The sequence below is a fragment of the Meles meles genome, chromosome 6 (genome assembly GCF_922984935.1).
Source record: "Meles meles chromosome 6, mMelMel3.1 paternal haplotype, whole genome shotgun sequence".
Taxonomy (NCBI): Eukaryota; Metazoa; Chordata; class Mammalia; order Carnivora; family Mustelidae; genus Meles; species Meles meles.
The window spans coordinates 103,205,981-103,232,899 of record NC_060071.1 but is presented as its reverse complement, the minus strand read 5'-3'; the positions used below and the strand labels follow the sequence as shown (position 1 = coordinate 103,232,899).

Here is a 26,919-nt window from a genome sequence, read left to right as displayed (position 1 = left end):
CTACATTGTAAGCTACCATATTAAATTCCTAGCAAAGTGTTCTATTTTATAAATGAGGAACAGCTCACAGGAAAGTTGCCAAAACAAAACAAAACAATAAAAACAAACAAAACCTCTAAAGCCAGATTTTATTTTTTATTTTTTTATTTAAATTCAATTAGCCAACATATGGTACATTGTTAGTTCTCGATGTAGTGTTCAATGATTCATAAGTTGCGTATAACACCCAGTTAAAGCTATTAAAATATTAAAGATATTAAAATAGCACCAGTGTGACAGGCCATCCTTATCCTCATCTCCAGCTAAAAACAAAGGAGCCCATTCCCCTAAAAAGATAAGGGGGTCTAGAAGAAAGCAATGAGTATTCTGCTACCTATGTCAAGCATTACGTTTTCCACTAAATAAAACCTAGTCATTAGCCACAAACCATGAAATGGCCTGAAGCAACAAACCACTGGGGACCACCCGGTGAGAGCATTACCTCTGCGCTAGGACTGTGTTACACTGACTAACAGCACTCAGAAAAAACGTGGGAGAAGAGATTCCTCTCATCAACCGCTTCCCAGCCCCAGATCCCCATTTTCTCTTTCAAGGGATACAGGTAAAAAGAAAACATTAAAAAGTAGAGAATATACCAAGCAGTAAGGCATTACTTACTATTTCAAAGACTGAGCTCCTGAACTGAAACCACCCACAAGACCATGTTTTTCTATCCATCCCCCTACCAGTATGCAAGATTCGCGCTAGACCCCAAAACCTCTGTGAAGTAGGTTACAGACCATTGGAGTCTAACCACAATTTTATAGCCGATGTGCCTTTTTCATTGTCATATGGTAACTTTAAGTGCAGTAAGTCCTTTCTTTGGGAAAATATATATATAGGCAAATTCATGACAGATATATACTTACAAAAATTAAAAAATATTAGCATGTTCATCAGAGGAGGAAAAATGTGTTCTTTTAATGGTTTACTAGTAAAGCTGTTGAACAGAGAGGCCATTTTTCTTCCGAGTGTTGAACAGGAATGTGGAAGAGATCTGCAAGATGTAACAAAAGCAAGGCATTCAAAATCGGTCCAAGTTTTGTCGTTTGTTTTTTTTTCTCTTAGCATCCAAATAAAATTTCAGAAACTAACACTGGAATTACAAGTAACTTGGCATCTAAGCAAAATGTTTTAGAATTACAAGTAACTTGGCATCTAAGCAAAATGTTTTACAGAATTGCATGCCATTAGTACAGATCAGGACTGGGCCCTAAGGGAGAACGGGAGAGGAAAGCGGTAAATCCAGCCCCCAGCCAGCGGCTGAGACGAGCTTGGTAGGATAGAACAGGAGTGGGGGAACATGAGTGCACTGAAGTCAAGCCTGTTTCCTCAAGTGCATCTCCACGCAAGACCAAAGCTGGACCCCCAAAGTCATCAGGAAACAGGATTCAGACTATTTAACAGTTGTCACAGTTTTTAATCACATCACAGTTTAGCTGTACGTATTAACTATTATTAGTCTGAAGCAGTGAATGAAAAACCATCAGATCCCTACTCTTCTGGCTGGGTCTTAGGAAGAAATGAGCCAATGAAAAAAAAATCCCCACTTGTGATGTGACGTCCCTGGTAAGAGGGACTGTGAGGAGCAAGGTGGGGAGCGAGGGGAGTGCCTGGAGGTTGCTGCGACATCAGCGCTGGGGCCTGGTCAGGGAACAGGACGCGGCAGGCCAGGCACGCCAACCACCCACACCAGGAGCCATTGGCAGACAAGTTATACTTGTCCATGAGGGGTCACTAATGCCACGTCTGTCCCTAGGCACACCTCTTATCAGAGGTCCTACCTTGGAAAAAGGACAGTCACAGGAAGTCAGGGTCACCACTTTCTGCTTCCGATTTTTGTCCACCTCATCACTGAATAAATCCCTCCCTCTGATTTGAGCTGTCAGTGTGAAGACTGCTCAGTAAATCAGATGAGTCTGCGGGACTGGAAAGCATGTTGGATGAGTGGTTTCCCCTGTCCTGGTTTCTCTGCTAGAACAGAGCATTTTAGAAGATAGCTGTTACCACCTGTACTTTGCAAATGAGGAGACTGAAAAGTTAAGGTAACCTGCCCCATGCCACAGAGCCAATGAGTGGCTGAGTCACGCGTACCCAGGTCTGTCCGACCCTAGCGACCCCAATGAGCTGTCACCATCCTGGTGAGAGCAACTTGCCATTCATGCAGGCAAAAGGGAACCCCAGGAACGCAACTGGCTTCTGGAAAGATTCAGCTCTTCAAGAAAGTTGTTTCAGGATTCCGCTTCTCCCCTTCTGCAACCTTGGCCCTTAGGATCCCTTCTTCCTCCCATGTTCTTCTTCCTTCCTGTTCCTGTATTCTCGGGAACCTTCCGACTCTAAAGTCATCAAAGAGAGACCTTTAAGAAAAATTCTCCCTCAAGTGTTAATAACTAAAAAATCAGAGTGCTTATATGTTTGGAAGAGGCATGAAGAGAGAAGATAATGAATCTGATGAATTTCCAGCAATTCTGCGGGGAACGGAAAAGAGACGTGGGCTAAGAGTAGTGGGTAGCTCTCCAAGTACATCAGACAGAGGCAATTGCCTACACACAAAATTAGCAAGGAAAAAATGAAAATTATCTTTTCATAATAGTTTAAAATAGCCTCCATGAAGATGGTAGGAAGGAGAGGACATCATTGCTCTGATTTCAGAGAGAAGAAATAAAAACCCAGAGAAGCCACTTTGAGCCCCAGATCAACCCCAAATGGACAAAACTAAACACAATCTGAGTTCTTCTTCCCATTGGCTGGCTCAGGCTTTCTTTCTCCTGACTTGAACTCAGGCTACCCCTCCTGTTAGTCTCCTACTAAGTCATCTTTTGAAGGCAGCAGGGTGCTTGGGAAGCAGAGACAGTGGAGGGAAATATGTTTCTGTTTTTAAAGAATAATTCATATAGGACCCTTCTCTCAAATAGCTCCAGGCACTTCTGTGAGAAGCACTGCGGGAAGAGAACAGAGTGACCAGATTCCTGGGAGCATCAATAATGCACAACAGCTTCTTTTAACTAGGGGTTGTCAATTTGACTTCCCCTAGATCAGTAGGGGATCAAAAGTCACCAGCGGCTAATAGACCTTATTTGAGTGGAGGATGCAGTTTCAGCCCAATCCCTGCCAACGGCCAGGCACATCAAACAGCCACCTTGATGCCTTGGTGTTCTTTCCCCTGCCCTTTGATCTGCTATGGCTCTAACCGCACAGCACCCCACAGGGGCCACAGAACTAACTGGATCATTCCTACCTTGGAACCCGAGTTGCTACGGGGCAAATCATTCATGTTCATGCTCAGAGGCACCAGCTTTGGGAAGCCCAATTCTAACCCCATTTGGCAAAACAGCTATCCCAAACGGTAAGACTTGCCACACATCCATCCCAGGCGCCCATTGATTTGGCCAACATGTACTGACCCCCGAGCACCTAGGTTACATCTATGTTCTCCTCCCTTCTTTCCATCCCACCAAATCCTCCCCCTTCCTTCCCATCCATTCAAGTGTCTCTTCTCACTTAAAGCCTCTCTGCACAGAACTTCCCTAGGTGAACTTTCCTCTCTTCTCACCCCTCCCACCCACTCCACTCATAATCGGGCCTCGGTTTGACCCTTAACTGTTCTCTGGGGGTTCTCCCGTTATTAGTCATGGCTTCCCGCTGAAAAGAATCACCCGGGCTCTAGCATACCATGTCTAGCACAGGACTGAGCACTGAAAGAAAAGTGTATTTCTTTCATGAGGGCAAAGGAAGCAATGCTTATTGGTAGCTTTGGGGAAGAAAGGAAAGGCTTCATACTCTTTTTTGAATTATAATTGAAAATTAATTGTGAGCTCCACAAGAGCAGGGCTTTGTGCCCTGGCCTAAACTTGTGCCCAAAAGGTAAGCGATGACCAGGACTATGGAAAGAATGAATTAGATTATCAGCCTGCTTGTGGGGGTTCCCTTAACGCTATCCAGAAATGTAAAGACTTGGGGGTGAATGGGGAGCAACGAAGAAGGAACTAGCCCACTGGCTTCCCCCAGCTTCTTTCCTGAGCACATTTTCTATGTTTCTTGTTTGAAGAAAACCAGTGGTGAATGAAGACTGACTTCCCCCTGGCCCATCTGTCTTAAGTAGCAATGACAGCTGATGAAATTTTTGCAAAATAAATAAATAGATCCCCAAGGCATTAAAAAATAATCACTGAAAACATGTTTTGGTGAATTGTTCTCCTGAGTCACACAACACATCACGTAGATCCTGGACTTCCAGCAGCCCCAGACCCACAGGCAGCTGTGAATGTTTGCGGATCTAAGCAAACTTGGTTCCAAGAAACAAAAGGATTCAGGATCCTGGATCTCCGTCTGTGCTTCTGCCTCAGTGTATCTTAAATTAAAGCAGTAATTCTCCATTCAGATGAAGAAATGTGCTTGTATTTTATTCTTTTGGGAAACATCTGTTGAGACCTATTTTTTAGTAATTTAGTATTTTTTTGCCTACTTTAGTAGGCAAGTAGCAAGGGTCCCCAACACCCAAGGTCCCATTCCATTATCAACAAAGCAGGTTGTTCTCTAAGAGCATGAACTGCAGGTTTGATTCTCCTCCAAATAAACGTTAAGTATCAGCCACCAACTCTGGAGGGAGCACAGAAGACAAAGGCAGAACATGCCAGCTTTCCCAGAACAGCCATATCAAGGAGGTAAGGCCTAAGAATGTGCCGTCAGTCAGGATATTCTGACTCATGTTGAGATCCAACACAGAAGGGGGGTGTGGGTCTACACTGCTGGGCCAGGCGAAAGCTGCTCTCTGCTCTCTGCCCTGAGCTACAGAAGGAATAGAAGAGAGAATATGAGTTTTTGTCTTCATCACTCAGACATTCCAATGTGAAGTCTCCTGGTCTGGACAGGACTCTTGGATATTTTGTAATCAGCAAGAAACAAAACGAAGGAATATAAAGAAGAAAGGTGAACAAAAGGCCAACACCTTCCCACCCCAACAAAACAAGATACTTCAGGGGCGCCTGGGTGGCTCAGTGGATTAAGCCTCTGCCTTCCACTCAGGTCATGATCTCAGGGTCCTGGGATCAAGCCCCACATCAGGCTCTTTGCTCAGCCGGGAGCCTGCTTCCCCCTTTCTCTCTGCCTGCCTCTCTGCCTGCTTGTGATCTCTCTCTCTCTCTGTCAAATAAATAATTAAATCTTTAAAAAAAGCAAAAACAAAAAAACAAGATACTTGACTCTTCTGAGTCCAGGATCTCTAAACAATATCAGGCTTCAACACAAATGAGACCAGCAATATATTGCGGGTCAACTCAGGTAGTTTAACATTACCCTTTAAGCCAAGGATTTAAAATGGGAGCCAGAGGGGTGCCTGGGTGGCTCAGTCAGCTAGGTGTCTGACTCTAAATTTCGGCTCAGGTTTTGATCTCAGGGTCATGAGTTCAAGGCCAGGGTTGGGTGTGGAGTCTACTTAAAAAAAAAAAAAGTAGGAAGAAAATTTAAAAACCCTCTGATATAGACATTTCAGAGTTAAAGGATGTAAGAATTTGGCACAGTTATGGTTTTGATGCACCATCCACTTTTAGCATTATGGAGGGATGTTCTTTAAATACATCCAAGAGACTTTACCTGGGGGACCTGGCCTTGGGATCCTTTTCCACCTACACAGAGACACCTTTGACCTAAGAGGATGCCATCTAAGAAAGAGTACAAGATAGATTACTATTTTTGGTCTTTAAAATCCCTCCTGAATTTCAGTAAAACGGTCAAGGCGGAAAAGGTCAAGGCTTGGGGTAGGAACCTGAGCCATCTTTCTGGAAATCTCTATTTCAGAAGCCCCCCAAAGGGTGCAAGTTCCCGAAAGCTCAGACTCCAGAGAGGCAGAAGCCTGCTAGATAAGGCGGCCCAAAGGGCTCCCAGAGCTTTGGGGGTCTTCGAAGCCCCGGCCCCCGGACCACCGCGGGGCGCCTGATGCACCCTGCCCACCATTCCCCAGGTTCGGGGCGCGCGGGTGGGGTTGGGGGACGGATCGGGCGCCAGGCGGCGGGCCACGAGCACTCACCGCAGATTCCGCACCACCATGTCCCACCAGGAGGCCACACAGTCCTGCCCGTCTGTCTCCATCCCGCGCCTTGTGTCGAGCCGCCGCTGGGGAGCCGCGGCCTGAAGCCTGAGCCGCCCCCGCGGACGCCCGGGCCCGCCCTCCTCCTCCGCGCGGGGCCCTGCTGCCGGGCTGCGGACTGGCTGTGGCCGGGGTTCGGCGGCTCGCGGCGCCCCCCACCCCCGCGCCCCCATCTGTGCCGGAGACGCCCGTGCGCCAGGCTTGTGGCTAGCTGTGCACGATTTCCTTTCTACTTTATTTTATACATGTGTGTGCGTGTGCGCGCTGCGGATCTGAAATAGATTCCTTACTGTGCTAGTCGTAAAACAGAAGCCCGCTATCACAGCCGCCGAATATCTGCATGAGGAAAATAAGGTTTCCTCTACCTTGGACCGGTCTTCTTTTTTGTTTTTTTTTTTTTTTATTTTATTTATTTTTTTTTATTACTATTATTTTTTTTCCTTTTTTCTGAAACTTACCCATCTCCAGCTCGCGCTCTCTCTCTCTCTCTCTCTCTCTCTCTGTTCCCCCTCCCTCCATCCCTGCCGTTGAGTAATGGTTTATCCGTCCACAGGGTTATGAACTACACAATTAACACCCAAGACTGACACCTTTTTGGCTCTGGTTTATTTACCAACATCTAACAGAACTGTATCAAGGAGTTCACACCTTGAAACGTTTCGTCGGGTACATGCTTACATGTCACCCAGGGAAGTCAGACAGCCAAGTAGGAGGCCAAAAGAGGAAGGAAGGGAATGAGGTCTCCATCAGCTAAAATTTGATACCAGTATCAAGACTTCATCTTGGAAGCAAAGTGCAACCTCCCCCAGAGGGAAAATGTTTTTTGTGGTGCCCATGCCATGAGGCAATGGGTTGATGGAGGACTGCCAAGCCATGGAAAGTGCCCAGGAACCCACCCGCTTGGGGCTGGTAGGCCAGTCTGGAGAAAAGCACCCAGGCCTTTCAAGAAAGGGCAGTTCTCTTCAATGACTAGGCCATTTCCTATAACTAGTCAGACAAGGATGAATCTTGTTCACTGCCTCTTGTAATCGCTCTGGGGATGTCAGTTGTCTGATTCAGATCAAGATAGAAGAGGAATCGCATCTGGAAGGACAGAAGGGACCTAAGCCTGACTGAGGAGCCCGCAGCAGGTAGATTTTCTGAGGGCCACACCCTGCGTAATGAGCAAGGTTAAAGGCCCCACTCAAGCAGGTGCAAGATTCCTCCCCTGGAGTTGTTCACGAGTTGGGTCTGGAATCCCACAGAACTTGTTTAGGGAAGCTCCCGAGGAGATCATGCCATGTGGAGATGGAGTGATCAGAGCTGGGGAGCAGTGGGGCAGGACTAAGCAGCAGCAGCATCCAGCCCCAGATTCTATCTCCACCTGTTTATTCAGGTTGAAAGCGTGGAGGTCCACATGCTGGTTAAGCCAAAATGTTGTGAGCCCCAAGTCTAACGAAGTGTTTGAAATGCTAAACAAATTCTCTGAAGTGGGAAATCACGATGCCCCCCCCTTTTTAAAGACTCTATATTGGGGAGCGAGGGTTGCTCATGTGGTTAACCCTCTACCTTTAGCTCAGGTCATGATCTCCAGGTCCTGGGATCAAACTCCACATAGAGCCCCATGTGGGGTTCCCTGCTTAGTGGGGTGTCTGCTTCTCCCTCTCCTTCTGCTTCTCCCCCTGCTTATGCTCTCTCTGTCTCTCTCTCAAATGCATAAGTAAAATCTTTTTTAAAAATAATAAAAACATAAAAGACTATAAATTAGGAACTCTAGGAGAAAGCTTTCCCCAACAAATGGCACATCCTGAAAATGAGAAAACAGGGTCTCTGATTTGATTTGGCAGAATATAAAACACAAATGATTCATTCATTTACTTAGCATCTATTTACTGAGCAACTTTTAAGTGCCAACTACCAGGTTGGGTACAAACCAGGATCCTGCCTGGTAGAGAGATTTATCTCTTGAGAAATCATGAGAACACAGATTAGGAATTGAAGCGTACCCTAAGGGCAGAAATCAGGTCAGGGGGTCTCAGGGCCTGGATGTGGGGAGAGGAGGGAACATTTTAGGGTGATGGAAATGGTCTGTATCTTGTGTGGTGGTGGTTATAGGACTATAATCTTTCACCGAAATTCATAGAATTGGAAATCTTTCAAGGGTGAATTTGACTGAACGTAAATTATATGTCAACATACCTGACTTTTGGAAAAAGTGACCTAAGAAATGTACAAATAAATTATATAAACAAACATGTCTTACATGATTTTGTAGAAATGTCAAGACAAAGCTGTGGGTAGAAATACTTCAGAAACCAGTAGTTGGGTGTTATTTGTATTTCTGGTAGAAAAAGACATCTCAGAGATAGATTAATTCTACCACCCAGAAATTATTCTGAAGGGGCACCTGGCTGCCTCTGTCAGAACAGCATACAACTCTTGAACTCAGGGTCATGAGTTCAAGCCCCATGTGGGGAGTAGAGATTACTTAAATAAAAACTTAAGAAAAAATAATTATTCTGGAAAAAAGGAAAGGGAGGTAACACTGCCTCTCAGCGGCCATACAGTCAGGAAAGCGAACTACTGGTAATAAGCATTTGAGGAGCGAAACAGTAGCAAACCACAAATCACCAATTTTATATGATTTAGAGAAAATTTTATCTTGAAAGCAAAGAATTCATCCCCCTTGCATTTTCTTCTTTTTTAGAATCACAGCTTTATTGAGACATAATTCACATACCATAAAATCCACCCTTTGAAGTGTAGATGCTGTGGTTTCAGGATATTCATGGAGTTGCGGATCTATCCTCACGATTTAATTCTAGAATGTTTTCCTCACTCCAAAAGGAAGCCCCCTACTGTTTGCTGGGTCATATGGTAATTTTGGGTTTAATTTTTCGAGGAACTTCTAAACTCTTTTCCAAAGTGGCTATCCTGTTGTTCAAGCCCACCATCATGAGCGCCTCACATACCCCCTTGCTCTCTTCACCCCTCCTCAGCTTTCCATATGCAAATAGGGAGTTTCAAAAAAACTGATGCTTGTGAGGTTGAAATGAAACACTCCAGGGAAGTTTGGGGACCCTCCCAGATGACAGACAGTGAGTGAGGTGACTCACTCAGAACATTTATTTTTTCTATGCTGTTGAAGTTTTGTATTGTCTTTGCCTATATCAGATCTAATTTACGGACTGATTTATTTTAGTTACAAGAGTGGGTGGTTGTTCTCGAGTTGAACTTGAGGGTGTTAATATGAGCTTCCTTTTAGCCAAAGGGGTGATTTCTTTGAGAAGAGAGAAATGGGAGAGCTGAAACAGGAAGTGAAGGGCTTGAGTGCCTTCTATCTTCCCAAGAACCCCCTGCACGTTCCCAGACGTGGCCCATGGGCTCCCGTGTTCCATGGCATGAGATGGGACACTGGTTTTCCCTGTGTCTGTGGAAGCCCTGAGCCAGGAAGGAGTAAAGCCCCACGGTTAAATCTCCTCCCTCTCTAGATGCTCTACTCCAAATTCCTCCCTCCATTCCTTAAAAGTGACTTGTTCTGGGGCACCTGGGTGGCTCAGTGGGTTGAGTCTCCACCTTCAGCTCAGGTCATGATCTCAGGGTCCTGGGATCGAGCCCCACATTGGGCTCTCTGCTCAGCAGGGAGTCTGCTTCCCTATCTCTCTTCTGCCTCTCTGCCTACTTGTGCTCGCTATCTGTCAAATAAATTTAAAAATTAAAAAAAATAAATAAATAAATAAGTGACTTGTTCTGTAGGCTTCCTTCCTAGCCCTGCTTCTCTTCTTGTGTTATATCAGTGTTTCCAAAACCACATGCAACTATTTGGAAAGCTTTGGGCTCAACACAATGAAATATATTCCTTTGGCCAGAATCTCATGTCTCATAATCGCTATTTGGCCAACGTTCTATGAGAATCTCAAGAAGGAGGTATAGAATGCCTCTTCTCTCTAACTTCGTCTCTTCTCCTCCTTCCCCCAAACCTGTCCTATCTTGAAGAACAGCTCATCACACACCAGCCTTCCCAAACCACAAATCGGGGATTCACCCTGGATTCTTCAGCTTCCCTAAAGCCTAGAATTCCCTCTAGATAGAAAGATTATTCCTTATTGTAATATTCATTCACTTAACAAACATTTACTGAGCTCATTTTAGATATTATCTGGCTTGGGAGGCTTACACTTTAATCGCAGGGACAGGACCCACACCGAGGAAAAGCTGAATAACAACCTGGAGCTCTATCACTAGGTAAATAAATAAATATGCATTACAGATAATATCATGGGGCAGGCTCAGGGAACAACAGCTTTGTGGGCTGAAGAGGTCAGACAAGGAGTTGGGGAAGTACTGTTCTGTTGCTTGGAAACTGCTTTCGTAATGGGTGGTAATTTAAAATGGCTATCCAAAAGGCCTCAGAAGATGTTAAAACTGGAAGAAATATTAGCAATCATTTGCCAATACTCTCATTTTACATAGAGGAAACAGAGACACCGACCCAAATGGTAGAGACCAAATGGTAGATGTTCAGCAGTAGTTACTGAGTTCCTACTGCATGCAGAGGCCACACTCATTCAGAAGAGCAGACAAAGTGAGAGTAATTCTCAAAGGACACATGGTATCAGCGACCCGATACCCTGTATCAAAGCGGCCCCAGGGAGCAGGGCTGTGTTGGCAACATGGTGGGACCCACTGTGGTTAGAAACTGAGTGACGAGTCCTTCCACTTGCCCTTGAAAATACAGGAATTCAAATAGTTAATCACAGGTTAGTTATTTCTCCTTGGTGAGTCATGGGGGCGGAAGAATCCACCGCCACCCACAGTGCCAGTCATCCCATCAGATAGCCAGGTAGGAGATTCTGAAGCAATCTTTAGTGTCCAGTCCACAGAAGCTGACATGGCCAGAATTTTTGTGAAATGCAAACACCATGGGTTGGTATTAGGACAAAGAGACAGCATTGGGGGAGACTCTCACTGGCAGGGATTTTTTTTTTTTTTTAACTTCTACTTGAGTTATTTTTTAAATGTGCCTCTAACAGATTCAGAGAAGGGCACTTCCATAACCACAGCCCAGCCTGAGGAAAACAATGACATGGGGTTTTCATTCCCAAGGAAGCCTAACAGGAAAAGCTGAACGATTAGGTGAAAATACATTCATCTTCCTGAAAATGAAGGCACACTCCTGGAGAAATTGTGGAAGACAGGAAAAAAGTCCCAGCTGTACATAGAGTAAACAGGAACTGGCTTTGCAATCCCAGGAGAGCAGAGATTTCCAACTCTGGGCTTTCTGGATGCCTGACAGGAGTTTGAAATCATCTATTTCTCATTGTTTGTACAATCTCCAAAATCGGTCCTCAAAGTAGCCTCATTTCCTTAGTTCCCCTGTTCATGCCCCAAACGTCTGTGCACTCCCAGCGCAGCTTGAAATTAGTGTACTGTTTCATCTTTGCCCTTAGTTCTTAAACCAGCCGGGAGAGACCCCACGGGACCCGAGGCGCCTGCGCAGCGCGAGACTGCCCTGCGGAGGGGTGTCGGGTAGCCCGAGGCAGGGCTTCATTATCCTCAGCCGGCCTGGCTTTGCAAGCATGGAACAACCTGTCCCTAGAGAGGACTTTTAGAATAATCATATGTAGTGTGAGATTAGAAGTTAAAAAATTTTTTCAGCCAGCAAATGCACGGTATCGATATTATTTATTAATGAATGTATTTGATACTGTCTTTGTCCGGCTCCTATTCCGATTTGCGTGCATTCATTTAAAAACGCAATCATCAGCAATATAGCTTATAGATTAACATAGAAGTTTAACGACTAATAAATAGGAACACACACATAGATGTACAGAGGAGACCATGGGGCCGATCTCTTCTATTTCATCACCAACCAATAGGAATGAAAAATTGATATCACAGGAGACTCTCTTCCTTCCCTGCAGCCTGAGAGACAAAGGAAAGCCTGGGGGGGGGGGGGGCAGGGGATGCTCTTCCCTCTCCCACCTACTAAGTGTCAAAAAGGGTAGCGACTCCCAAAGAAGCCCTCCCAACGCAGCGATCACTAATTACTTAGCAAACACCAGCTCTGGGAGGGGGGGCATTGAATACCGTTGCGAGGTGACCAGAGGGGCTATAGGGTTTAGCATTTAATCCCATAGTCTTGCAATGTATGAATCAGGAATCCTTGCCATGTCTGACATTCCCTGTCAAGTTGGGAACAGCATGGGTACCCCCAGGTCCAAGCATAATGCCTGGCACAAAGCAAGTGTTCTGTAAGTCTTTTGCAAGATGAACGGGTGACTGGAAAACTTGAATCTGTTCGGCAGTCAGTCCAGTGCCACAAAATTCCAACGTCCCCATCACCGCACATTCTCTAGAGGCCTCTCCAGCATTCTCTGATTCACCCTGTAAAATTCTGAACTGCGTGATGATGGAGAAATAGAACCTACGACAGGCAAAAGTGCTGGAAGGTCTAGACACCTACTGCTGGTCCACTGCCTTATTTTCACCTTCCCCACCCAGCGCCACGCTGCAAGCTTGGTATGGTCCCCCTGCCCTCTGTAAGGGGGAGGTCCCTCCCCTCTCTGCCTTGGACCCATCTGAGGATTTGATTCTCTCACACAACTCCATTCAACAAGGATTTTTAAAAATTCAACTGCACGTGTTATGCCATGCCAGGCACCATGGAGAAGAGCAGAAATGATAAGATATGGCCCCTAATCTCAAGAGCCAAGATAGAGTAAGGGAAACTCTGCATTATTCTTTATCTATTCTACAAGTGTTTATTGAGCATAATGGGCTAAGTACTGTTCAAAGTGCTGGGGATTCAGTGTTAACCAAAGCAAAGAACTTCCCTTCTCTTATGATGCTGACATTCTACAGGGCGGAGACAAAAAAAAATCTTACAAACCAGCACATAATACAAATTCAGATAAGGCTATTAACATGAAATCAGGTCACAGAGAAGCTATTTTATCTGAGATCTCAATAACAAGACTTGAGAACAGAGTTCCAGCCAGAGGGAAGAGCACATTCAATGTCGCCCAGGTGGGAACACAAACTTCAAGTGTTCGGTAATACTACCTGTCCGTTCACGCTGTGCCCTTTACAGTTTCCTTTTGGGAGGAGACACGGGGTTGGGTGGAAGACAATCTACCTTCCGGGGGGCTACAGCATTCTATGTGGGCTCAAAATTTGACTAGATTTGTTTGATTACTTTGGAAGAGGTAAAGCTCATGTCGTCTACCTTAGAGCTATTTTGGGGTTGAGCAGCGAAAAATCCATGAGATCCACAGACAAGCACTCAGGAACCACAGAAGGTTGTAGATGGCAGGTGACTTTGGGAAGTGACACTAGGGCTGCCCCTGCAGTACAGAAAGAATCTGGGATGAGGATTAGGGGTTGGTGGCCCTTGTCTCCAAGCAGGTGATGTTTCTGCTAAAGGAAGTGACTCCTTGATCTATTCAGGATGGAAGGCATTTTCCAAATTCCATCCAGGACAACATGATATTCTGTGTGGCTCCCAGTTTGTAAGAAGCGAGAAGCAATGGAAATAAACTGCATGGATGAGCAAGAAACAGGAAGAATTGGTGCTTAATACAAACCCACAGAGGCAGGCTGTTTCACATCAAGATGGGGATCCAACCGGCTCACTAAAGTCAAAGGTAGCAGGTGAGCACAAGGGTGGTTGCATTTTGATTTGCATTTGTTTGAGCCATTTCCCCAAAATTATCTCACATCAGACACTCTGTGCAAACTTTCAGCCATCCTAAATATAGGATTTTTATTGAATGGTATAAATAAAATATAATGCACATCATTGAATAAGTCATGTGGTTTCTCTGCAAGGGGATATCATTAGTAAGACTTACATTGATAATATAATCATAATCCCTCCCACTAAGGATTAAATTTTTAAATGTATCCTTCCAGCAAAGGCATGGTGAATTGAAAAAGAAAAGAAAGAAAAAAGGTGATATAATCACATCTCCTAAAACGAAATTTTAAAATCTCACTTGGGTTATACAGCTCTCACTAACAGGCTTAAACATTGCTTTAAGTCTGCGTTTTTTATTGTCATGGGAGCTAATACACTGGTGGGGGGTGATTCCACCCTTTATTCCTGAAGCCAAAAATTGTGTGGTGATTTTTCGCTCAGACACAAGGAGGCAGCAGGGAGCCAACGAGCAGTATAAACAATGGTAACAGCTTGGAGCCGGAAAAGTTTGACTCCAGACACTGAGAAACCCGCTAGCTGTTTAAAATCATTTAAACCCAAACAGAAACACTTTATTTAAGAGACTTTAAAATTAAACATTAAAAGAATTTACTGTTCTAGCATATGTTTTCTGCTCCCCGTTAGTACTTACTTTCCCTACTTCCCAGATGTCTTTGTTTTTCCTACTGACGATTTTCTTTTTTAAGATTTTAAGCAATCTCCACACCCAACGTGGGGCTCGAACTCACAAACCTGAGCTGGAACGTGGCCTGCTGTCCTACTGAGTGAGCCAGACAGGAGCCCGGACAATTTTCTTTTTTAATCCATTTAGGAGTTGGAGGAGTTGGAGCATTTTAAAGCTCCAACATCTTTCTGTCTAGTCCAAGGTGAAGGCCGGGGCGCAGATCAATTTGTTCCCAGCCCACCAGCGCAGACAGCAAGCTTCTCGGCGGGGGGTGGTGGGGAAGGCACAAGGTAACAAGGACCGCCTTTGGGCAGAACCCTCTGAGGACCACAGCTGACAACACTGTTAGAGCAAATTGGCTTCCAAAGGGTTCCTTTCCTTTAAATCCTCTTCCTCCTGGGGGCGCCTGGGTGGCTCAGTGGGTTAAGCCTCTGCCTTCAGCTTGGGTCATGATCTCAGGGTCCTGGGATCAGCCCCGCATCGGGCGCTCTGCTCGGTGGAGAGCCTGTTTCCCCCTCTCTTTCTGCCTGCCTCTCTGTGTACTTATGATCTCTGTCAAATAAACAAATAAAATATTTTTTTAAAAAATCCTCTTCCTCCCCAAAGAGGAAGATTGGTCTCCTCCCTGCCTCTCTGAAAACGGACTGGGCACCGCGGCCAGGCATTCTGTGAACAAAGGTACCGCACCCAGTCCATCCTTCACCCACAGGCGAGGTGCAGAGACTCCTGGAAGGAGGGGGGTGTTGGCTGGGGGCAGGCTGGTCTGCCCCGGGGCGAGAGGAGGTATTGGGATCGACACCCCGTCCCCCGGGAAGGTCTGGGCTCCCTCCCGCCGTGGCCTCAGAAGCTCCCTCAAGGAGCACCCAGGGCCGTCCCCCTTGCTGCACCTCACAAGAGGCCTTTGTTGGGCGGTCAGGCCCGGTTTTATTTTTAAGCTCGCTGGGGGCTGCCCTCCTGGCTCCGGGCTTTCCCCTCGCACAGCTGTGGCTTCTGCGGGCCTAAGGCCTGGCCCGAAGTTGCCGCGCTTCCCCTCACCAGCATCTGCCCCGACAAGTGGCAAAAGGGATGCAGCTGTCAAGGGGGGGCTGGGGCAGGTGGCACCTGGGCCGAGGTCCCTCCTCCCGCCTGTGCTCCCAAATCCCCGCTCCGCCCCGGCGCAGCCCCCGACCCCCACCCCCCTGTCCCCTGCGGGCTCCAACTTGGGCCTTTCTGGAACTCAACTGCTGAGGCCCAGGGTGGGCAGCCATATGGCGCAGAGCGTCCAACTCCAAAGCCTGCTCTCCTTTCTGGGTGATTTCCATCCAGTCTGCCTCTCTGGACAAATTGTGGCGTAATTTTACATTTCTGAGTTTTTGAGCCTGGCTGAACACAGCTGCAAGCCTCCCTCAGTGGGTCTTTAAATCCGCATAGAAGCAGAGATTGTCTATGGGGAGCAGGCAGCTGGGGGGTTTGTTTGTTTTTACTTTCTACCCTTCTGCGTTGTTTCACCTTTCTCTGATTTGTTATTTCATCATGTCTGAAAAGGAAAGAATGAGGACAGCTCTGCAGCTCTGACCAAAGTCAGGGTCATTGCCACGCTGGAAAGCAGGGCTCACACAGCCGGTTTTTCTCTTCTGTTCTTAAAACTAGGCTTCAATTCTTGCTCCCACTATTGTAGTCTCCTTTGCTAAAAGAGTATTCAGTGCCTAACCTGTCCTTGGATGCCTACTTCCTGAGGAGCAGGCTGAAGGGCTTCCTAGGGGCCCAGACCAGAGGCCTGCATCCCCTACCCGCCCCCCCCAACCCCCCACCCAGCAGGCTGCAGTTTTTCCTCGTTTTCAGAAGCATGATGCTATCAGGCCCAAGAATTGGCCAGGGAAGGGCTCACTACATACAGGACCTCTCAGAAAAACGGTCAGATAAGTCCATGCTGCATATGATACTCTGAAAAGCAAATTGTCAGGAGAGCAGGAGCAAACTGGCTGCTCTTTAACACTTTGTCCTCTTTAACACTTTGTCCTCTGATTTGCAATCTCTCCTTAATCCATTGAGCCTCGGAACAGAACACCCACCCTGCTCACGGCTCTCTGGCTCTCTGCGGGTCCTGGGTTACAAAGGGAGGGAGACATATCCCGCACCCAGAGGACCCCACCTGTGTGGGATACAGTTCAGGGATGGGTGGGGCCACAGAGCCCCTGCCAGCCCAGGTCCCAGAAGGTTCTCAGGTGGAGGAGATGCCTGAGGCGAGTCTGAAAGGACCAGTTGGCCAAGCAGAAAACATGGGAAAGGCCATTCTCCATGAGGGAAACATGAAATAAAAAGGGGGTCCCTCTGTCATTGAGCTTCTCTACATGTCCTGTTCCCCCCATTCTAAACACCGCGTGGGTCGTACACTTAGTTCTCACAACACAGTGGGGCAAGTGCTCTAATGGCTCCATGTCAAAGCCAAGGTCCCTGAGGCACAGAGGATGGAGTGATTCTTCAAGGTCACACATGTGTCATGAGCAGGGCAGTCAGAATCTGAGCTGAGGCAGTCTGGCTCCAGAGCCCTTGCTCTAACCCCCAATTATCTTTCAGTTTGGGTAACTCCAGAAGTACGAGGTGACTGGAACAGAGTGTCAGGAACTGGATGGAAAGGTAGGCAGAGCTACAGGATGCCAAGGAGCCCACATTCTATACTGAAGATGGGGAGAGGCTTGGAAACACTGGAGTGTCGTTATCAGATCTAGGATTTAGAGACATCTGTGCTTCTGGAAGGATTGGTGAGGCGAATAGGGCAGCAGCCAGGTGGCTGTGAGCCATCTAATGGACGACTGAGGCAGTCAAGCCAGGTGGAGAAGGTGGATATTACCGAGCTCTACTGAGGAGACAAGGCCTGGATATTCAGCACCCAGTTTAGGGGATGGGATGTGGGGGGGGGGGTTCTGCTCAGGTATGCTGGGGACACGGCAATGATAAGATCAGGCTTGGAAGGTGGGGGAGGAACCAATCAGGGGTCTGTGGAGATTCCATGTGGACAGAAGGACCCTAATTAGGTCAGTGGCAGGAGGAACGGAGGAGAGGAGACAAGTGCCAGAGATCATTTTAAAGCAGGCATTCTTAGCCTGGAAAGAATTCAAGGGGTTTGTAAACTTGTAGGGGAGAAATGTTTTATCTTTATTTTTATTTTTACCTTTCTCTTACTAAAATGTATCCTATTCTGTGATGATTAATATAAAAACACGACTGTAGCAACATTAGCAATATTTATGGCTTTGTCACGCATAGAAATCACAGATTTTTTTACATCACATTTCACCAAGTATCTGTGAGTATCATTTGTGTTCATCACTACTTTAAAACATTGGTAATTAGACTTGACATCAGATCTGAGTATCTAATACTATATTAGTGCATTATTACAATTTAGGGGCACCCAGGCACCCCTAAAAAGCATTATTTCTGAAGAAATCCAAAGTCTTCACCATGCTGCCAAGGTGGTTTAATGATTCCAAAAAAAAAATGTTACGAGCACCTAACTAGGGGACACCTGGGTGTCTCAGTTAGTTAAGCATCTGCCTTCGGCTCATGTCTTGATCCCAGGGTCCTGGGATTGAGCCCCATACCAGGCTCCCTGCTTACTGGGGAGCCTGCTTCTCCCTCTCCCTGCCACTCCCCTTGCTTGTACGCTCTCTCTCTCTTTCTCTCTTTCTTTATGTCAAATAAATCAGTAAAATCTTAAAAAAAAAAAAAACCTGACTGAAAGGTAAGATAAGTTATGCTTGTTAATGGTTGGTGATGAGGAGTGAGGGGAAAGGAGGAAAACAAGGAGCCTAAGAGAGCACCTGGGTGATTGATGGCAGCACCTTCCACCATGGAGTACACAGAGGGAGGAGAGGTTTGGGGAGGATGGGGAGCAGGATCTTCATTTGTGAAAATGGCAGGTACAAGAAGCAGTTGGAGCTTCCTAGTGGAAAGCTGGAAACGTGGGTACAACCGTGGGAATGGAAATCTCGTTGTAGAGTCAACAGCAGAGACTTGTCGTGGAATCAACAGGCATATCCAGGAAAAGCCTGTGAGATGGGGAGACAAGAGGTTGGAGCCTGGGGGACACTGGTAGCTACTTAAGGGAACCTGGGAAGGAGGTGACAAATGGAGATCAAGCAGCCAGAGGGCAAGGAGGTGAACCAGAACTGGCCATCCCATGGGGCCAGTACAGAAAGGATGCAGGGGACTGTGTTGAAGACATTGGCAGAGGCAGCACAGACACCCTGTGAGATGAGGACCAGAGGCCAGAGGCTGGCCCTGGTGACCCCAGGGGGTGGTTCTCAAAAGCTCTGAGGAAGGGCGCCTGGGTGGCTCAGTGGAGTAAGCCACTGCCTTTGGCACAGGTCATGATCTCAGGGTCCTGGGATCCAGCCCCGCATTGGGATCTCTGCTCCGCAGGGAGCCTGCTTCCTCCTCTCTCTGCCTGCCTCTCTGCCTACTTGTGATCTCTCTCTCTGTCAAATGAATAAATAAAATCTTAAAAAAAAAAAAAAAAAAAGCTCTGAGGAACCGGATCTCAGTAAGTAAGTAAGGAAAGAGGAAGCAGAGGCCATATATAGGAGCTTCTCTTTCAAACCATTTAATGGGGAGAGGACAAGAGTCAGGAAGCTTCTAAAACAGAGGAAGGCAGGGAGTGGGTGGGCAGAGTCAGGGGACGACACTCCTGAGCAAGCTTGTGGTGTGACAGGGAAGAGCCAGTGAACAGCTGTCCCAAGGTGGGGACATCAGCAGGAAGAAAGAGCTGCTGGACAAGGTGGGTGAGTCGGGTCAGAGGCCGGAGGGTCAGAGGCCGGAGCCCAGCAGGGCACATGTGGAGGGAACGAGTGGAGCCATCTGTTCCTCTTGCGGGACAGAAGATGTTAAGTGTAAAAGAACACACAGCTCAGTCTGGACGAAGTGAGAAAGGAGAGAAAATGCATCCTCTCATTCTGGTTTCCTCCTGGGAGAGGGGGGTCCAGGGCTCGTGGGCCTCAAACGCATGCAGTTTGGAAAGAAGTCCTTGGAAAGAAGAAAAAACACACAATTGGGTCACCTGGGTGGCTCAGTGGGTTAAGCCTCTGCCTTCGGCTCAGATCATGGTCTCAGGGTCCTGGGATCGAGCCCCGCATTGGGCTCTCTGCTCAGCGGGGAGCCTGTTTCCCCCTCTCTCTGCCTGCCTCTCTGCCTACTTGTGATCTCTCTCTCTGTCAAATAAATAAATAAAATCTTTAAAAAAAAACACAATTTACAAAATCAAAACTAGGGAGAAAATGGATATTATTTAGAATGAGAAAAGGAGTCACACAAATTACACCACAAACCCTATACAATTCAGAAAACAATATGATTTCTATTCATTGACTGGCACACCTCTCCAATACTTTATTTGCTCCGACATCTATGGCCATAGATTCTGATCATCTCTAAAATGGAGAAAATTTTGTAATATTTTCTAAAGAAATCATAGAAGAAGAATGCAATGCTTCTCATATGCTTGGTGGAAATTTGTTTTTCATTTTTAAATTTTTTAAAAAGATTTTATTTCTTTACTTAACAGAGAGAGAGATCACAAGTAAGCAGAGAGGCAGGCAGAGAGAGAGGGGGAAGCAGGCTCAATCCCATGGACCCTGAAACCATGACCTGAGCCGAAGGCAGAGGCTTAACCCATGAGCCACCCAGGTACCCCAAGAAATTGATTTTTTAATATTGATGGGTGGGATGCATAAAGCTCAAAACCTCAACACAGACCACTTGGTGTTTGTAGAACTGCCATGGGCTTCTGGTCTGCAACTGCAGGAATTATAGTTGCTCGAACGTGATGCCCATTAAAAAAGGGGAAAAAATGTACAATGCGTGTCTTAGCTTAGGTCATTATAACAAAATACCCCAAACAAGGTGGCTTAAACAACAGACATTTACTTCTTCCAGCTCCGGAAGCCAGGAAGTCTGAGATCGGGTGCCAGCTGGGGCAGGTTCTGGTGAGAGCCGGCTTCCTGGCTAATATAGGCTGTCTTCTCACTCTGTGCTCCCAGGACAAGGAGAAAAACAACAAGCTCTCTGCTCTCTTATAAGGCCACTAACTCCATCATAAGGACCCCATCCTCATGACCTCATGACCTCATCTAAACCAAATTACCTCCTGAAGGCCCCGTCTCCAAATACCATCCCACTGGGTATTAGAGTGTCAATGCCTACATGGGGGAAGGGGGGGTGGGCACAAACGTTCAGTCCATGAGAATGCATTAATAATTATTAACACTGCATTATCTGGCATGTTCCCAATAGGGAAGAATTCCTGTTTTGACTATGCCCTGAGAACCAAATCCTTTACTTATAATTTTATACATCAGAGAATTATACGAACTTACCAACTTTCCAGAAGACCGATTTCTGGCTCTGCACATTTCAAACCCTTGTTTTCTCTTCAACCACTATGCACCTGCTGTCAGCCTGTGTGGGACACATTCCCTTCACCATGTCCCACCCTGTCCCTATGGCACAGTGAGTAGGAGGAGGCCTGGGAGCTGCCTCTACCCCAGGGTGGCCGGCAGTAACCGACATTGATACGAAAGTGGCCCAAACACGTAGATGTTCCCCACTAAACTCCAACTAAATGTGTCTCCAACTCAGCTCCGTTAGCTGAATGCCCAAATGCCACAGCTACCTAATGCTACCTAACGCAGAGACATCTTAACCAGTGGAATTAAATTATCTTACTTCTATTTATATACGTGTGTGTGTGTGTGTGTGTGTCTTACATTTGCAAACTTGACGTGTGTGTGTGTGTGTATGTATATATCTTACATTTGCAAAGTTGACAAAAACACCACAGGAACACATCATTAGGACCTCTCTCAGGGCCTGGAAGTGAGTGACTGTGCCAAGCAAGGAGCTTTCCCTTCCACGTGATTTGATCTCTGCCTGGGGGGCACAGGCTGTGAAGGGGAGGGTGGGAGCCATGATAAGACAGCTTACTGGGGGAAATGTTACTTGTGTATTAAGTCATTGAATCCTCTTAATGATACTGTGATGTTGGTACTATGAAAAATCTTCATTTTACAGATAGGGAAACTGAGTCATAGAGACATTAGGCAATGTGCCTGGGGTCACGCCTATAGTAAGTGCCAGACCTGGGATTTGAACCCAGGCAGTCTGGCTCATACTTGTACCTAGGACAGGAAGTATCCTCTCCACAGCATAGCTCACAACCTCCGTGGCCCCTTAGGACACTGCAGTCCCACCTATAACTTTCTGACAGTATATATCTCACTTATTTGCCTATTTTCTGTCCCTTGATAATAAAATATAAACTTTCTGTGAGCAGAACTGTTTCTTTTGCTCACTGCTGTCTCCCTGCACTTGGAATAATGCTGAGCCCACAGTAGGCATATAATAAAACATTTTCTGTTTATCATAAATTCTTTAGTATTCTCCTAAGCCTTTTTTTAAGATTTTATGTATGTTTTTGAGACAGAGAGAACATGGTGGGGGAGGGGCGGGACAGAGGGAGAGGGAGAAGCAGACTCTCCGCTGAGCTGGGAGCCTGACGTGGGGCTCATTCCCCAGGACCCCAGGATCATGACCTGAGCTGAAGTCAGATGCTCATGTAACAGACTGAGCCACCCTGATGCCCCACTCTTTCTAAACTCTTTGAGTGAAGTATTCTAGTTGGAAGAATATAAATAAATAAGTAATATCTTTGGAAAACTGCAAAAGAAAGTGAAAATTAGAGGAAGTGCATACCAAAAAAAGTGGGGGGTGGAGGGGGGAATTTTGACTGACATGAAATCCAGGAGAGAAAATGAAATTTATTATGTATTTTGAATATACATAATACATTCACTATGGCTCTGTTCTAAGTGTCTGTGATTCATGTTCTCCCATCCCATGTCTCTCAGATCAGGTTGGTTATACAGGGAACCAAGAGGGGTGATCAGATCGTCTTGAAACTCAGATGATCTTGAGTGCCCAGTTGAGGTTTGAAATTCAAAATTTATACTAACTCCTGATGGCGTGAGTATGTATTATGTGATTTTCTCCATTAATATTCAGGGCCCAAAGAAAACAGATAAATGGATCCAAATTTGAGGCTTTATTGACTGGCTGTGCCATTAAGTCAAAGGAGGAAAGAGATTGTATCTGATGATGACAATATCCTGAAAACCAAGAGGGCTGGGGGCCGTTAGCTGGGGAGACCAAAGGCCAGATGCCTTGGTAAGACTGAAGATGGGAGGTGCCTGTTAAGCAGCTAACAGTTGGTTTTGGCTCAGGTCATGATCTCAGGATCCTGGAATGGAGCCCCATGTCAGGCTCCTTTCTCAGTGGAGAATCTGCTTCAGGATTCTCTCTCTCTCACTTTGCCCCCTCCCTTCTCACTCTAAAATAAATAATTTTTTTAAAAGACTGAAGATGGGCGGAATGGTGGTGTAGGGGAGGAAGGTATAGGGTTGAGGTCAGAGTGGAATTTCCAAGTTCAAGATGTCAGAGGTGAAACAGTTCTAGGTGATGACAAGGTCTTGTAACAGGATAGGAGATATTGATGACAGGTGAGTACAGCTCTCAGATGAGTCATAGGATATGAGAAAATTTGATAGGATGTGGGTTAGGCACCGATGTATAAGTTCATTGGCTTGAACCATGATTTGTAAACTGTAAAGCCAACCTAAAATATCACCTTCTCCAATACTCCACTTTTGACTGACAATACTTTATCTGTAAATAATTCTAAAATAATGACCCTCCCCAAATTAACAAACCAGGCTCCTAGCATCATCTCAGTTGTAGATTGTAGGCTTATAAAATCGGGGCAGTTTTGTTTGTTGAAGGATTAATTCTGTTCATTTGCAGATAAGCACACAAGAAAGAAATGTTCCTTCACAGCTCCAGATTGAATCCCTTTTAAGATGATACTGAAGAACCCATATTTTATTCGGTGTTACACACATCATAAGAGACTTGTGGTCTCCAGAAGTTCATATTCCAAGGTGACAAGCCCCTCAGTCAATGCATAAATATGATGCTAAACAATGGGAGGATGGATAAAAGCACTTATATCTCCCAGACACCCTGTCCATGAAGTGCTCCAATTACCGATATACCCAATTGATTTTCAGAGAAACAAAGAACTTTACCAGATATTCACCAGGAGCTTTTAACATAGATAAGAGAAGCTTGAAATTGGATGTAATGTCCAGTGCGGAGTAAGGTTTCAACTTCTTTCAATGTCAGGTGCAGCTGGGGATAGGCAAAGAAATGTTTTGTTTGGTTTTGCAGACTTTTTTCATTCAGTACTTAGCCTGAAACCTTAAAGAGCGGTATCAGAAATCCCAGATCAGCAGTAGCCAGCCAGGAAATTGATTTTACTTTAAGGGTATTCATAATAACAGAACCAATCTGTATGTTCATTAAATTCACCTGAAATGATAAGACGTCTCACAGAAGTCTTCCAAAGTGGAGGTTTTGCAAAAAGGCTTTCAACCCTGCACATTTTCTAACCAGGGAGTAACTAGACAATTTCTCCTCTCCCTGCTCTGGAGGAAAGATCGACAGGCACCTGGGTAATGTAGATGTTAGAAGTGAAGGAATCCATGCGCCAAATCTTGCATGTGAAGTAATTTTTAGAGATTTTATAGAGCTAGGGAAACAATTTTGCCCTTTCCATTTTTTCCCCTGCTGAATTTTCTGTATCTCCAAGACAGATGGAGCACATGTAACAAAACCAACCAAATGCAGAGAATGCAATCTGGGATATTAAAAATAAAATCTTTTCCAAATCTTCACAGGCTCCTTTAAAAACACTTCTACCCAAGTGCTAAAGCAGCTAACAGAGGTGTCTAAAAATGGAAAGAAGAGGTGCCCCAAGGGTTCTTTTTTTCAAAAGCAGTCAGCATTAATATTTACTTCTCAGAAAGGGTTCTATACACAATCAGCAAATATGACCAAATTTAGTCATATGTGGATTGAAGATGATTATATCCCAGAGAGCTCTCCATTAAGAATCTTTAAATATAAAAATGTTGACTCTAATCCAGAAATAAGGCAAACGGGCAAATGCAATCAATACCCGGGTAAAATTTTAGTATTTCAATGGGCTTCAAATAAACACTCAGTACCATTATATTATTCAAAGAAACCAGTGAAGAGAATATGGTGAGATAGATTTTGACACTGTATTGTTTGCCCTTTTACTAACTATAAGCTCTTTATTATGGACATGCTGTAGCTTATATTTTACATTTTCATAGCATTTAAATTTTATATTTCTGTAATATTTAAATGTAGGAACCTATCAATCATGGCTCCTGGGTTTTTAATTTTCTATGTAAAACTAATTTATTCTGAACCGCATGTAATTTCAGATTTTCAAAGAGTAGATTAACCTCACAAAATTGTGTTCAAATATCACTATTCCTTTGCCATCATCCAAAGAATACATCAATATTCAATTAAATGTAAATAAAATTAATTTTTTTCTCCTTTTTTCCACTGGGGCATATAAGTAAATTGTTTGAAATGTATTACTGATGGAAATTAAATGTAAATTACTTATTAGTTTCTGGAAACTCTGCGCACTGGGAACTTATCTAGGTGGTAGGGATGAACAAAGTGAACAAGGCCCAGTCAGGCTAAGAGGGGGCGGGAGAGGGGAGGTAAGGGCAAAGCCCCGTAAATAAGCAAATGAATGAGTAAGACCATTTCAGATAGTGATGAGTCCTGTAAAGGAAATCAGCTCACGGTATAGAAGGTGGTGAGATGGGTGAGGGGCAGGGAGCAGGGTGGTTGGGAAATTGGAGGCAGTGGTGTTTAGATCACTGGAGGGGAAGGAGTCAGCAAAGCAAAGTGCTGGGGGCCCTGGGTTGGGGGAGGGGGAGGCAAAGGGAGCTGTGAGTGCAGGGAGGAACTCATTGTGCTCATACAACAGAAGTGTGGCCGGTGTTGCTGGCTTGGCAGGGAGAGTAGTGAGAGACAAGATCCAGGTGTTAGAGCCAACTTTTGTAGTAAAGATTTGGAGTTTATTCTAAGAGCGAGAAGAAGCGGTAGGATCAGACTGCATTCTTTTTTTTTTTAATTTTAATTAATTTATTTTTTTCAGTGTAACAGTATTCATTGTTTTTGCACAACACCCAGTGCTCCATGCAATACATGCCCTCCCTATTACCCACCACCTGGTTCCCCCAACCTCCCACCCCGGCCCCTTCAAAACCCTCAGGTTGTTTTTCAGAGTCCATACAGACTGCACTCTTTTAAAGATCAGTCTGTCTCCTTCAAGGCAAATGAATGGGACGGGGCAAGAATGGAAACAGGGAGACCAGCTGGATGGATGTGGGACACTAGGAGAGCCACGATGGTGACCCCAAGTGGGCTGCTGGCAGTGGCTTTAGTGGGGATGGTGAGAAGTGTTCAAATTCAAAACATATTTTAGAGATACAACCTAAAGGACGTGCTGGTAGTTAACTGCATTTTCCCAAGCTAAGTTCTCTCTCTTGAGCTACATTTGCAAAGCTTTTCTGAAACAATTTTAGGTCCAAGCTCCTTGCCCCTCACCACCCTACTCATATGCATATGAGTAGGCCCTTTGGGCCTCAGGAAAATGTCCCCCCAACCCCTTATTTTTTTTTAAGATTTTATTTATTTATTTGACAGCGATCACAAGCAGGCAGAAAGTTGGGGTGGGGGGGAAGCAGGCTCCCTGCTGAGCAGAGAGCCTGATGTGGGGCTCGATCCCAGGACCCTGAGATCATGACCTGAGCTGAAGGCAGAGGCTTAACCCACTGAGCCACCCAGGCGCTCTCTGCCCCCAACCCTCTTAAATCACAGTTGGTCCAAATGGCTTATCCAGCTTTCCTTTGAATGTACCAAGTGCATTTCAGCTGCTTTTCTGTCTGCATATCCTAGAAAAGACTCCAGACAGCTGTTCCTAGCTCCTGTCCCCTTACCATCCATACCCTCCTCCAGACTCCTAGAGAAATTCACACACAGTTATCCCCAAGAGTCCCCCCCCTCTGGGGGTTGTCCTAGCCCCCGGTAACATTATCACGGTCCCCCTCAATGCTGGGGTCCTCACAAACCTCAGTCATTTCACAGAGGACAGAAACCTACACAGTGACATTTCACAGTTGGGAAAACCAGGATGTAGACAAGTTTGCATATCAAGAAACAATACCCATCTGGGTTTTCAGTCAGGTGAAGCTCCACTGGGCTCTTAACCTCTTGCTTCTCCAAGAACTGCCTCCCCAAGAACTTAGGTAAGCATCGTAGAACATGGCTCTAGGGGTTCCTGAGTGGCTCAGTCAGCTGAGCACTGGACTCTTGGTTTGGGTTCAGATCATGATCTCGGGGTCATGGGGTCTAGGCCTGTGTCAGCCTCTGTGCTACGCAGGGTATCTGCTTGTCATTCACCCTCTGCTTGCTCACTCTCTGAATGAATGAATGAATGAATGTGTG

At 45.7% G+C, this 26,919-nt stretch overlaps 1 protein-coding gene across 1 annotated transcript in view; it reads right to left on the bottom strand.

The window, feature by feature from the left end:
- ABHD12B (abhydrolase domain containing 12B) overlaps positions 1-6,136 on the bottom strand; it is a 28,522-nt gene extending 22,386 nt beyond the window's left edge. The window contains exons 1-2 of the mRNA XM_046008692.1: positions 6,065-6,136; positions 909-1,036 (exon numbers count right to left, since the gene is read on the bottom strand). Of these exons, the coding sequence (XP_045864648.1) occupies positions 909-1,036; positions 6,065-6,126 (190 nt within the window). The 5' untranslated portion in view covers positions 6,127-6,136. The remainder of the gene's footprint in view (positions 1-908; positions 1,037-6,064) is intronic.
- Between the last annotated feature and the right edge of the window lie 20,783 nt (positions 6,137-26,919).